This window comes from Gobio gobio (assembly GCF_949357685.1).
Source record: "Gobio gobio genome assembly, chromosome: 17".
In the NCBI taxonomy this organism is placed as follows: domain Eukaryota; kingdom Metazoa; phylum Chordata; class Actinopteri; order Cypriniformes; family Gobionidae; genus Gobio; species Gobio gobio.
The window spans coordinates 18,865,523-18,879,154 of NC_137110.1; the positions used below are offsets into that span (position 1 = coordinate 18,865,523).

At 35.2% G+C, this 13,632-nt stretch overlaps 1 protein-coding gene across 1 annotated transcript in view; it reads left to right on the plus strand.

Moving 5' to 3' along the window:
• The window catches only part of ddr2a (discoidin domain receptor tyrosine kinase 2a), a 49,572-nt gene that overhangs the window by 25,755 nt on the left and 10,185 nt on the right, over positions 1-13,632 (plus strand). The window contains 4 exon segments of the mRNA XM_079841677.1: positions 8,442-8,544; positions 8,821-9,052; positions 11,108-11,255; positions 11,526-11,628. Coding sequence (XP_079697803.1) covers positions 8,442-8,544; positions 8,821-9,052; positions 11,108-11,255; positions 11,526-11,628 — 586 coding nt within the window.

Sequence of the window (13,632 nt, forward strand, 5' to 3'; positions counted from 1 at the left end):
CATGAGAAAGGGAACGAGAACTGCGTCCAATCCCCAAAGTGTCTTGGACACAGTTCGAGTTCCCTCGAAAGGGAACGTCTCGGGTTATGACTATAACCCTTGTTCCCTGAGAAAGGGAACTCGAACTGCGTCCAAGACACTTTGGTGATAGTCCCCAAAGTGTCTTGGACGCAGTTCGAGTTCCCTCGAAAGGGAACTTAAGAATTTCAGAGTTTGTAGGAACTCAAGCCCAAATCTTAACTACTAGTCTACAATATTATATTAATTGAACAGCTACAGTAGTGCAGACAATGGTGACATAAATTTGATCTGTGGTTAAACATAAACTTGTTATGAGACAAGTCACTATGGAAATCAGTTGTTGTGGGACCACTAACAGCATGTGGTCACAATCTCCAATTTTATTGTCTATGAATTTAAGTTTTTCTGAAAGTCAGTTTGCTGCAAATTGCAATGCTATTTTTGACTAGGTTTGAAACTTGCAGCCTTGTACTGTAGTTGTGATCGGTCTAAGATTGAGGTCTGAATAAGGTCTGGAAGATGCCCAGATTCCATTCTGGTTCTCATGGCTTCTTCTCTTTTGTCTGTGTCTTTCAACTCAAGCTTTTTCTCTCTAGCATGGGTGGTTTGTGGGGAGGAAAGTGTGATGTCAATGTGAGGTTCAATTATATTTTACAAGGAAACCAGAAGCCAGCTCATGGTGAGCAGCCGTACAGTAGAGACTAAAGCATAAGTCTGGAAAGCAGCTAATACCACCATGGCTAGAGACAGTTTCTTCTGGGATCCCCCAGGATGAAAACCACACTGTGCTCTAGAACTATATTGGGCTGTGTTCCTTTATGAACCAGATGAGTTTGATTACCTAAGGTAACATTGCTTCCTTCCTCTGATCCTGTATCAGTTGCTGTTCAATATTTTAAAAAATGAACGCAGGCATGATATTAAAGCCTAACATTGAAAATGCATTGTATTTGTAGTGTAGTTCTTGGTTCAGGAGCATGCCAATGCAATAAGGCAAGAAATTCATAAAGGTCTGGTTTATTTTAAAGCCATATTGTGCTTTAATGTATCCTAAAGGAGGATACCATCCATCCAGATTGTTTAATTGTCGCTTTCCTTGGTCAAACTACAAAGTAATGTTTGCCTTGTTTCAAAGTAAACATGGAATATGTAAAATGCTTTGTTAAAAATCCTTCTGTGTGGTTTATGTAAATGGAGTCTGAATTGTTTAAAAGCCTTTAGATGGCTTGTGGTACAAGCAAAAATAACAGAATTACACTCAGCTGTTCTGTTGAATGCTCTGGATTGTTACTTTCCGGTTTGAAAGAGTGGGTGAAGGAGCCATGAGTGGCTCTGCAAAGCATTTTCACCCCAGAATCAAAAGAAATTGTTTTACATAAGGAAAAATGTGCTAATTAGATACATTAACCCCCTGTTTTACTGACAAGGCTTGAACTAGTCCCAGACTTAAATGCATGTTTGAGCTGTTTTAACTGAAAGCAACTTTCTCTGACATATCTTAAAATATGTCAGTGCCATTGTTTTTTCCCAAGGTGCACACCAGTGAAGTTTTTTTTTTCTAAGGCACGTTTATAAAAGCCACTTAAATGGCCTAATTGAACTAAGGCCTAATCCTGGCTTAGTCTAAGCCCTGTCTATGAAACCAGGCCTAAGATTTTAATATGCGACATTATTTGCATACTGTACATTATTTAAGTATTTATACATAAGACATAATTGTAGTAAGAAGAATCATCATTGAGAATAATTCATTGAGAATAATCAAACAAAACACGAGTACAACATTTGTATGCAATGCATTATAGTTGCTGTGTAATTTTCTTGATTATTCATTCATTCATTCATTCATTCATTCATTGATTCCTTACAACCATCCTTCCTGCATTCCTTCCTTCCGTTCTGCCTTGAAATTTATATTTTATTTTGAAAAGTGTATATCTGCAGAACAACAAGATCATTTAATTTTACCTTCAGGTTTTGTATGCGTTGGTTTTCTCTGGCACTCACGGCGGGTTTAATGTCCACTGACTCCACTCAAAGATTAGCAAGGTTTGGAATGATTTCTGAAAACGTACACAAAACTTTTCTGTTTTCTTCTATGTCATGTCAAACTAGTATAACAATTAAGCTTGCATAGTCTTCTTATTCTACCGGTTATGAGGGACAGTACGGCATGAAATTTGATATTAGATTAATGGAGAAACATTATAAATGAAGCTCACTTTACACTAGAACAGTTGCTATATCAACATCCTAACGATAAGAAAATATGCTTAAATAATGTATAGTTGTCAGTACACGTCAAGCTTTTCTTGCGATTTTGCAACCCATCATGAGTACAGGTACTTTTGATACTTTTCAAGAAGCGCGCTCAAACCTGGAAACGCAAGTGGTTGCCGTGGTAACGAACAACAATACCTTAAATGTATAGTTCACCCAAAAACGAAAATCTGATGTTTTTCTGCTTACCCCCAAGGCATCCAAGATGTAGATGTCTTTGTTTCTTCAGTAGAACATAAATGAAGATTTTTAACTCCAACCGTTGCTGTCTGTCAGTCGTATAATGCATGTGAAGGGGGTCCAATTCTATTAGAGTAATAAAAACATGCACAGACAACTTCAAATTAAACCCTGCGTCTTGTGACGACACGTTAATGTCTTAAGACACGAAACGATCGGTTTCTGCGAGAAACCGAGCAGTATTTTATTATTTTATTATTATTATTTGTATTTATGCTATTATTTCACCTATTATCAGACGAATGTCATCAGCTCTCCAGACTGCCATAACTTCCTGTGGATAAGGTCAAAATACCGGCGTGGTCATAGATATATACATAGATGCCTCATTAGTGCCTGCGCGGATCGGTCGAATGAGGAATCTACGTATATATTTTTATGATCGCCCTGGTATTTTGACCTTACTCGCAGGAAGTTATGGCAGTCTGAAGAGCTGATGACATTCGTCTGATATGAGGTTAAATAATGGCATAAATACCGTTCGGTTTCTCGCAGAAACTGATCGGTTCGTGTCTTAAGACATCAATGTGTCGTCACGAGCCGCAGGGTTTAATTTGAAGTTGTCTGTGCATGTTTTTTTTTACTCTAATAGAATTGGACCCCATTCACATGCATTATACGACTGACTGACGGCAACGGTTGGAGTTAAAAATCTTAATTTGTGTTCAACTGAAGAAACAAAGACACCTACATCTTGGATGCCCTGGGGGTAAGCAGAAAAACATCAAATGTTCGTTTTTGGGTGAACTATCCCTTTAATGTGCAGACTTATGTGGACTAACTTTTATTTGAGGAAATCTGTTTATAATAGGCTATTAGGTTTGAACTTATCTGTCCTGCGCTGCCTCGCTCCTATGTCCTCAAGCCCGTGGGTGCGTCTCAATCAGCTCCCTACTTCAGTAATCAGGGCACTGATCAGGGAGTCAGCCCATTGACTGATTACCTGATCAGTGCCCTGATTACTGAACTAGGGAGCTGATTGAGACGCACCCCGTGAGTTGTGACCCGGACGTCTCAATAGAGGGTATGCACGTGCCGTCACCATCGGCCGGAGTGACTGTGGTTACGCCCGCTGAGTGGCAAAAAGACTGAGTGGCAGCATTGGTTTTCAGCATGAATGCAGCGCAAACATCTAAAACGAAAAAGAGCTTTGAGATTGACAGTACAATTAGATTTGACAAGAAATCTGAGGTATATTTTTAGAGACTGCTGAAAGCTACAAAAAAAAAGAGAAGCAAATGGATCGCTGCAATTCACAGAAACAACTGGACTCCAAGCAGCAAAAAGTGGATTTGCAGTTACTTATAATTTTTTGTCAATATGTTGGATTTTAGGGTAAAATCATACCCTATACTGTATATTGTATTGATAAATCATCAGTTAAATACTTACCATCTTATATTCTGCATGATTGGATGTTTTTAAATAAGCACTGACAAAAACTATACAAGTTTTAGGGTTGGATGAAATGACGATATATATAACATTGATATAAGTGATCACCCTGATTTAGACCTACCTATATTGATGACATATAAATGTCAATATATAAATATATAAATGTCAGGAATCACGATTCCTAGCTGCATGTCAATATTCATGGATCACTGGATGTTGGGTAAGTTGTAAGGAACACTATATGGAGTCCAAGCTTTAGTTTAAACGGATAATCATTTGTTTTACTCGTGTTTTGGCAGTTTTCCCTATTAAATCCAGTTATGCAGCAGCTCTTATTGCCACTCAGTCCGGCTGAGGTGGCGTGTTCTGGCGGGAAAGTGACATCAGTAGCATAGCATACCCTCTATTCTCTAATTTCACCGCGAGTCAGAGAGGAATGAAGAGCAAGGAAGCTTTATGAGCGTCGTCGGCTCATAAGGGGGTGGAGCTGAGACACAAGGAAATGATGCAAGGGAAGGAAAAAAGATGCACAAATAAGAAGTGAGAAGCACTCATGATCTTGAGAAATTAGTCTCTTTAGATTAATTCATGAAGAGTTCCTGTGTAAAATAACTATAATGGTCCTAAAATAGACTCCATTTTATATATGACATGGTGGAAATAATTATCATGAATTTTTTTTTTTTTTTTTTTGCTTAATTGATATGAAAATAATGTCACAATGCAAAATATCTCTTTTATTTATTTGACATGACAATGCATATAAATTGCATTTTCATTAGATTCATTCATTCATGAAGGGTTCCTCATGTGCCCTTCATATTGAAAATGCAAATTAAATTAAAAAAAATTTCCTGTGATTTACAGTTTGGATCAATACACTACAGTACCTTGAAACACTGCCTTAGTGATGTATCATGGTATCCTGTAACTGCTGCTTAATATTATTACTTCTCATCACAGACACTTCAGTTTTGATTTTTTTTTACAGACTGGTGGTTAGAAAGGAAAGAACGCCATGCTAAAGGAGTGGTGAAATGTAACGGGATTGTGTCCATCACTCAAACCTCATTGAACTGCGTGTGAGCTCTGTGTGAGGATGTGACCTTGCTTTGAGTTTATTATTGAATGTAGCAGGAGCGCAAGCATGATTGTTTACAATGGATTCAACAATCAGACTGGAGTCTGTGGCTTGTACATACCAGACATTTTGACAACAGGAAAGTATATTGAAACAGCTTCTATTTCTTACTTTTTTTGCTCCAAGGCTCTGTGTGCTTTTCAGATATTTGTTTCTGCAGCTCATAAGTCACGGCAGCAGTCTTTCTCACGTTTACAGTTTGATGATCGTTTTGGGATTCAGCTAGTTGACCTTAGTGTTAGTGACAGAAGTTAATGACAGTGTTTCAGATCAATTGTATAAATTGTTGCTTTCCACAAAGGTGGTGAATTTCCGTTCTTTCCAGGAGAGAGATGCTGTAACCTCTTTAAATATCAGTTTTGCTCCTTCATATTTCCGCTGGAAATAAAGCCGCATTTTTTCCTACTTCTGGAAAAGTGTGTTGCTGAACTCAGAAGCTACAGTATGAGATCTCCTCTGCCAACTTTCCTCTGTTTAAAATTCCCAAAGACTGTAGTTATACCATCCTACTCTCTGCTTTTTTCCACTTTGAGTTATAGACTCTTACTTTTTTTCTACTGTAAAAAAGAAAGAAAAGAAAAAATGTAAGTACCTCCTCTAGCAGTTTACACGTGATTAAAAGTGTGTGTATGTTAGTATATGCGCATGTGTGTGTGTGTGTGTGTGTGTGTGTGTGCGCGCGTGTGTGTGCGTGTGTGTGTGCAAAGTTTTGGACCCTGCAGTTAGACAGCAAACATGGTGGAACAAATGTGCCATTCACGAGGATTAAAGATGGAAAAAACGGTTGGCAGGAGGGGGAAATAAGCGCCACTCGGACCAATGAATTACTGCACAAGTCCAGAGTGGCCCATAAGAGAAAGAGAGAGAGGAAAGACCAAAAGACACAGTTTCTTCACACAACATGAGTATTTTTCCACCTTTCTGAAGTGAAGAATATTTTTAGACTCGGTAACTGAATGTTTACTCCATTTGATACTGAGGCTATAACCATCCACTCTTGGAGAGTAGAAAAACAGAGAGTAAATACACAGTGCGGTGAATGTATGAACGGAACGGAACAAACTCTCTTTACAAATCGTTTACTCTTTTTTTAAGCTAGGCCTATTAATTGTTATTAATCACAAAATCAATTTGTTGATTTCATCATGAAGTCTTATGTTAATATATATTATTTTACTACCCTGCTGTGATTTGCATATTATTTTACTACCTTGTCCTGCTTTTTCTTATGTGACCTTGTGAGATCATCTGTCAACACACACAGCTGACCCTGAGTCTGCAGCCGAACAGTACTGCATTTGAAAGACATTTTATCTATGTGGCACTCTCGTGTCAATTGTCTAGCACTGCTCTGCCTGCGTTCACAAAGCTATGAAAACTCTGCCCTGAATTACAAATGCACTTTCTTTCTCTCTTTTTGTGTGTAAATGTTTGAGCTGAGTGATACAGCTACAATTATTTAATTTAAGAAATAAATATTATTTCTATTATACATTTGATAATATAAATAAAGGGTGTGTGCGTATGTATGTACGTATGTATGTAGAACTAAATGATACAGCTAAAACTATTTAATTAATAAAATTTGGAGAAAAAATCCATTGACCTTATCCATTGGGAAAAAATCCAGTAATTAAAAGTAAAATAAGTAAATATATAATTATTTTAAATAATTATAAAAATAATAAATTATTTATTTTTAAAAATATATTTATTATTTTATTTATTTTTAATTTTATTTGAAATATATCATTAAAATATAATTATATATATTTTAAGAAAAATTTGTTATATTTATATATATATATATATATATATATATATATATATATATATATATATATATATATATATATATATATATATATATATATATATATATATATATATATATATATATATATATATATACAGTATATACATTTCTAAAAACAAAATTCCTGAATGAGTGTGTATTTATATAATAATTATACACAGTACACACACATATTTTATGCAAACACAAACTTTTATTTTGGATGTGATTTATCACGATTAATCATTTTGACAGCACTAATATATATCTAATATAATATATATAGACATTTGAATACATTAAACATTATTCATTTTATATATGAAACAGGCATTCAAATGTACACAATATTAAATATTGCTTAATTTGATATGCCCTGAAAATCTTTGTGAATGTATCGTTAGTATTCTCTATATTGCCCAGTCTTTGCATGTTAGAATATTTGCCTGTTTTTGAGCATGAGTGCATCTGTGTGTTAACAAAAGAGAGAGTGATGGGGGAGGAGGATGCCGTTCTGTTACATCTGGAAGAGCTTTTTGTTGGGGGATTCAGCTCGTTTTGGATTATATCAGCTTGTCATTGCCAAAACCAAGCCTCTGAGGTTTCCCCCATCTTGACTTTTAAGCAAACATTTGGAGGAGAGAGAGAAAAAAATGGAAAGAGAGACAAAAAGTCCTTCACCACTATCCTTGCTTTTGCTGGCAAGATCACAAAGCCTATTTTGTTGAGATGGAGGGGCCACTTGGAATAGGAGTGTCCTTATACACTTTTTTTTTACATGTCCGGATCTTCACACAGACACTCAAAGAGAGAGATATTATAAGAGATTAAGAGAGTTTATGTATCCTCTCTTGCTCTGACAGTATTATGGGATTTTGCAATCAAAATATAAAATAATGTTTCTAATAAATTGTTCCATTCATCAGTGGGTGGTGGTCTAAAGCCCTACATTTTTCTCTTTACACAGGGGTTCTTCAAGACCCATCCCTTCTCACATGGAAAATTGAACTATAAATCAGTACATTTTAACATGTTTACAAATCAACTTTTTCTTGTCCACCTTTTGACTACCAATCATCCAGTTACCAAGTATTGTAGATTCAAAATGAAATAAAATAAAATAATTTAGACATCTTTCACATGCTGTTTTTGAACACAAAGAAAGGTATTTTATGAATATTTGATCTTTTTATCATTTGTAATGATGATATATTGTAATGAAATGAATGATTTTGTTATAAAAACATATATCTCAACCAAACTCTTTGCATTTATGTCTATTTCACAGAGTGAATCAACTTGTAATATGAAATATTATTAAGTCAGGTGCTAATTTTTTTTTTTACATTTAAGTAACTATCAAATCTCTATTGTTCATAAGGGGAAGCCACTGAAACGCATAGGAAATAGGAATAAAAAAATTCTATATATAAGTATGTGTGAATATTAAGTATTGTCTGCATGCTTATGAGTTGTAGATTCATATCTGCAAGATGAGTGTGACTTTAGGGTGTTATTTGCATATAAAAGTTGGTGGGCATATGAACACTAACTTCATTTTTACAGGTGTGTGCCGGTCCCCGTTAGGAATGTCTAGAGGCCAGATCTTAGATGAAGACATCTCAGCTTCCAGTCAGTGGTCTGACTCCACAGCAGCAAAGTATGGCAGGTATGAACACACACACACACACAATGTTTTCCATGAGTTATAGTGCAGGTTATCTAGCAAACCACATCTGGGGAACTGTGGGTGGCCTCCTCTTAGCCTCACTAAAATGATGTAATTATGCTTCCTCCATATATTGCTTCTGCATTTTCACTGATTTTAAGTGTTCCCAACACAATCCATTTCAGGCTAATTTATGTTGCAGTCCAGAGACCAAAGACCCAAAGAGATTGCTGTAAAAGAAACAGATGTTTAAGTGTATTTTTCTTTGTGTCTTAGGCTGGACTGTGAGGAAGGAGATGGTGCGTGGTGCCCTGAGATAGCAGGAGAACCTGAGAATATGAACGAGTTCCTGCAGATTGACCTCCGTTCTCTGCACTTCATCACTCTGGTGGGCACTCAGGGACGTCACGCAGGGGGCATTGGTAATGAGTTTGCCCAGACATACAAGATCAAATATAGCCGCGATGGCAGCCGCTGGATCTCCTGGCGCAACAGGCAAGGCAAAGAGGTACGTACTGATACACTGGTCTCTGTGCGATATTAAAGAACTGCATCATCTTATTCAACTGATTACATATTATTATTAATTTGATCTTTTCAATATAAGGAAACACCTACAAGAAGAATATTAAAATTGACCAATATTACCTTTTTTAACTGATAACATTTAGGAATATTGTAATGTTTTTTTATTATTATTCATTCATTTAATTATTATTTCATTATTTAATTTCAATGCATATATTAATTACATTCATTTATTTTTATTTATTAATTTGTTTTATTTCAACACAATATCACACATTTATATATTATATTATACTATAATCACTAGATATTATAATGTTACAAAATATATTGATTGATTAAGGTTTATTTCGAGCAACAAAAAATAAAAAAAATAAAAAAAAAAATATATATATATATATATATATATATATATATATATATATATATATATACACAATATACATAGAAAAATATAATAGCTTATATCCCATATATACATATACACACACATACTTGCTCGAAAGGGAGTGGAAAGAAGTAGAACTTATTTACTTCCACCCCCAATTAATTTATATTACACCATATAGCTTCTGTCATTGTCTATTAAATTACTAATAATGTATGTGATATTATAATATTTTATATACAAAATACCCAATTACATTATGACCATCTCAATAAACACAATAATGCAATGTAATAATCCTCCTTAACATAAATATACAAATATATCCCGGTATTTATAATAATCATGTAATACTATATAAAATATACCCACATCGTATTATATTGTTAAATCACACTTTTATAATAATGATAACAACAACAATAATGACAATAATAGTAATTACAATTTCCACTACATGACAATAAAAATAACATCATTACCGGTGCTAAGACTGAATTTATAATGCAATTTTGTTGTAGATTACAATATAGTGGTCATGTATATCATATAATATCATTATTATTATTATTTACTCTCTCTATTATTTACTATCTATGTAGTCATATTCCACTCAGTTATAATTATATATAACTGATACTTAACAAATATTGCTAATATTTCTAATAAATGCTGTCGTTTTGAACTTTCTATTCATCAAAGAATCCTGAAAAATATGTCATGGCTCTGCAAAAATCATTGATAAAAAAGTAAAAGTTTCTTGTGCTGGTCAGATCAGCATATTATAATGATTTGTTAAGGATCATGTGACACTGAAGACTGGAGTAATATTATATTATATGAATTATATTATATTATATTATATTATATTATATTATATTATTTTATATTATATTATATTATATTATATTATATTATATTATATTATATTATATTATATTATATTATATTATATTATATTATATTATATTATTGATGTTATGAATATCTTATTATTAAAAATTATCATGATTGTTATTTATGCCATTTTATTAATGGAAATTTATTTTGTTAGCTGAATGGATGCAAAATAATTTAGGTCCAGAGAACATAACATAAAAACTCATAAGTCACACCTGAATGTAATGTAGCTCAAATATATAAAACTACATGGCCAAAAGTATGTGGGCACTGTGCACCACTCAACATGATTGACTTTTTCTGCTACACCTATTACTAACAGGTGCATCAAATCAAGCATACTGTACACCCATGCAATATCCATAGACATCCCTTTTTTAGGATGGGATGTAACTTTCCTGTTCCAGTGCCATTTTACACAGCAAAATCCAAGGTTTTCTGGATCTAGTGTGGAGACCTGAACCAAATGTAACACTTCTGAGATTAATTGGAGCATCAGCTGCGAGCCAGGCCCTGTCGCCTAACATCTGTGCCTGACCTCACTCATAGGCTGCATTTGTGTCTGAATGAGAGCAAAGCTGTCCCAGAAGTGCAATTGTTAGAGAGGACCATCTCTCTATTAATGCTCATGATTATTATATTAAATGTTAAACAAGCAATTTGCTTTCGTCTACATTTTGGCCGTGTGTTTATGTCACTAGAATGTCACTGGAAAATCTAAAATGTACATTTTTTTCTGTTGTGAAGGTGATTGAGGGGAACAGGAATGCATATGACATTGTGCTGAAGGACTTGGAGCCGCCCATCATTGCACGATTTGTCCGCTTCATGCCCGTCATCGATCACTCAATGAACGTTTGCATGCGCGTGGAACTGTATGGCTGTGAGTGGCTGGGTAAGTCTGACAAGTGTTGAATTTAAAGGGATAGTTCACCCCAAAATTTAAATTTTGTCATCACTTACTCACCCTCAAGTTATTTCAAATCTGTATGAGCTTCTTTCTCAAAAAGAGATATTTTAAAGAATGTTGGTAATTAAACAGTTGACTGTAGCTGTTGACTTCAAGTTATATTGTCATAGCACAGAACCTCCTTGAACATTTCCATTATGGGGCACCTGACAAAAGAAAAAGGAGTTGACAATGTTCTCCTGTGGCTGTTTCTAGATGGCTTGGTTTCATATAATTCTCCACTTGGCCAGCAGATGACTCTCAATGGACAGCATGTTTATCTCAATGACTCTGTGTATGATGGAGCCATGAGTTACAGGTCAGTACACTTTTCATAAGCTTGAGAATAAATGAGGAAGATACAGGATACACCAAAACATCATCCTTTAGAGAAGTTTGAGTGTACAGTAAAATTAGTTTAGCTTTGACATACAATATTTATGTATATATGCTATACAAACTAAATGTCAATATATCTCTGCTGACGACTGATTCAGAGTCAGTGTGGTTTGAACTGACCGGTTTACCTGATGCCTGCCACATGGAAAATTTGATCCCAAATCAATTACACTATACGGACAGGCTAACTACAGCTGGCCTGTTATTGCTTGGTTGCTATGACGACAAGGCGCCAGGACCGGAGAGAGTCACAGTGGTTTCACAATGTTCACAGGAGAAATTGACTCATTGCTCCCTGAACAATACCTTCCATGACACAGTGCAAAGTGTGTTTATCTTCATGTGTGTGTGTGAGACAGAGCTGGCAGGAAACTGCAAAGTAGAAATCCACACATTCTTAGTCATTAAACTATCAAAGGAGCGACAAGTGTCATTTATTGCTGGGAAAAATTAAGATAAAGGCTTATGATAATGCCGCCATCTAGTGGTGAAATTTTATAAACAGAGCATAATATACTGAAATATACTGAAACACAATTTAAGTCAGGACAATAAAATGCAATCTGTAAGAGACCTGATAATATTGAGTAATCTAATCAGTAATTATTATTTTAATATTATTTATTTTAATTTTAATTAATTTTATTTATATTTGTATTCGTTATTACCTATATTATGATGATATACATACATATATATATATATATCAGGGTTCCCACACTTCTTGAAAGTACTTGAAAGTACTTGAATTTCAGACACATGGATTCAAGGCCTGGAAAGTACTTGAAAACAAATATAGGTCCTTGAAAGTGCTTGAATTAAATTTGAAATACATTTTTGTTTAGAATGATGTTATTTAAAAAAAATTGTCCTACAATATATGTGCTATCAAAAGCAGAACAAAACGTTGCTTATGTTTGGGGGGTGGAGGGGTAGCAGGGAAAAAAAACTTGAAACGACGGAGAGCAGTATACACTTGCTGAAAATGAAAAGTTGTGATTTTCTAGGCCGATATGGCTATCCTACGAAGGAGGAACTATTCTCTCATTCCTGCGTAATAATCAAGGATCTTTGCTGCCATACCATGAGTGCAGCGGAGCACTGATATTATACATTATTATACGCCTGAAAATCGGCTAACTTCTGTCAACATAACCAACGATGGTACGGCTCAAAGTTCCTTGATCATTACGCAGGAATGAGAGAATAGTTCCTTGCCATATCGGCCTAGAAAATCACAACTTTTAATTTTCCGTTGGCCTTAGTACACGATGTAACTATACACATCACAACATGGAGGAAAATGTTGCTTATTGAGCTGTAGGCTAGCTGGAGCCGTTTACCGCCAGTCTTTGTGCTAAGCTAGGCTAGCAGTGGGTGCGTCAGACAGAGTTGAAACACAACCAGACACGGAGATGATAATGGTATGTTTGGACTTATCTAACTGAGGGGGATACGGTGAACAAGCTTAAGGGGGGGGAGCTTTTCACACTGTTAAAGACTTGGATTCCCATCCTAAACATGGACAAAGTTTCACAAAAAAAAGTTGGACGTTTGATGGAGTATCTTTGTGCCAAAAATACTCCTTCCGGTTTCTCATAAGTTTTGGAAAGTTTTTTCGAGTATGGGTATATGTGACGTCAGATGGGGCGGAATGTCCTTGTACGGGCGCGCGATTAGAGCAAGAGAGCACATGCTTTAGGGAAGCCGGCTGCGCTGCAGTCACAGGACTTCACGAAATCAACAATGTCTCCAAAGATGTGTGTTTTAAAAATGCTTCAAATGTCTTTGTGTTGTTAGCTATCGATTCCATTGTTTTTCTATGTAAACATGCATAGCTCAGCGCAATAGCTGCGCGCGACTCGTCATTCTTTATCTCTGCCCAAACGATACGCCCCCAGCCGCTCAGCTTTTTTCGGAAAGT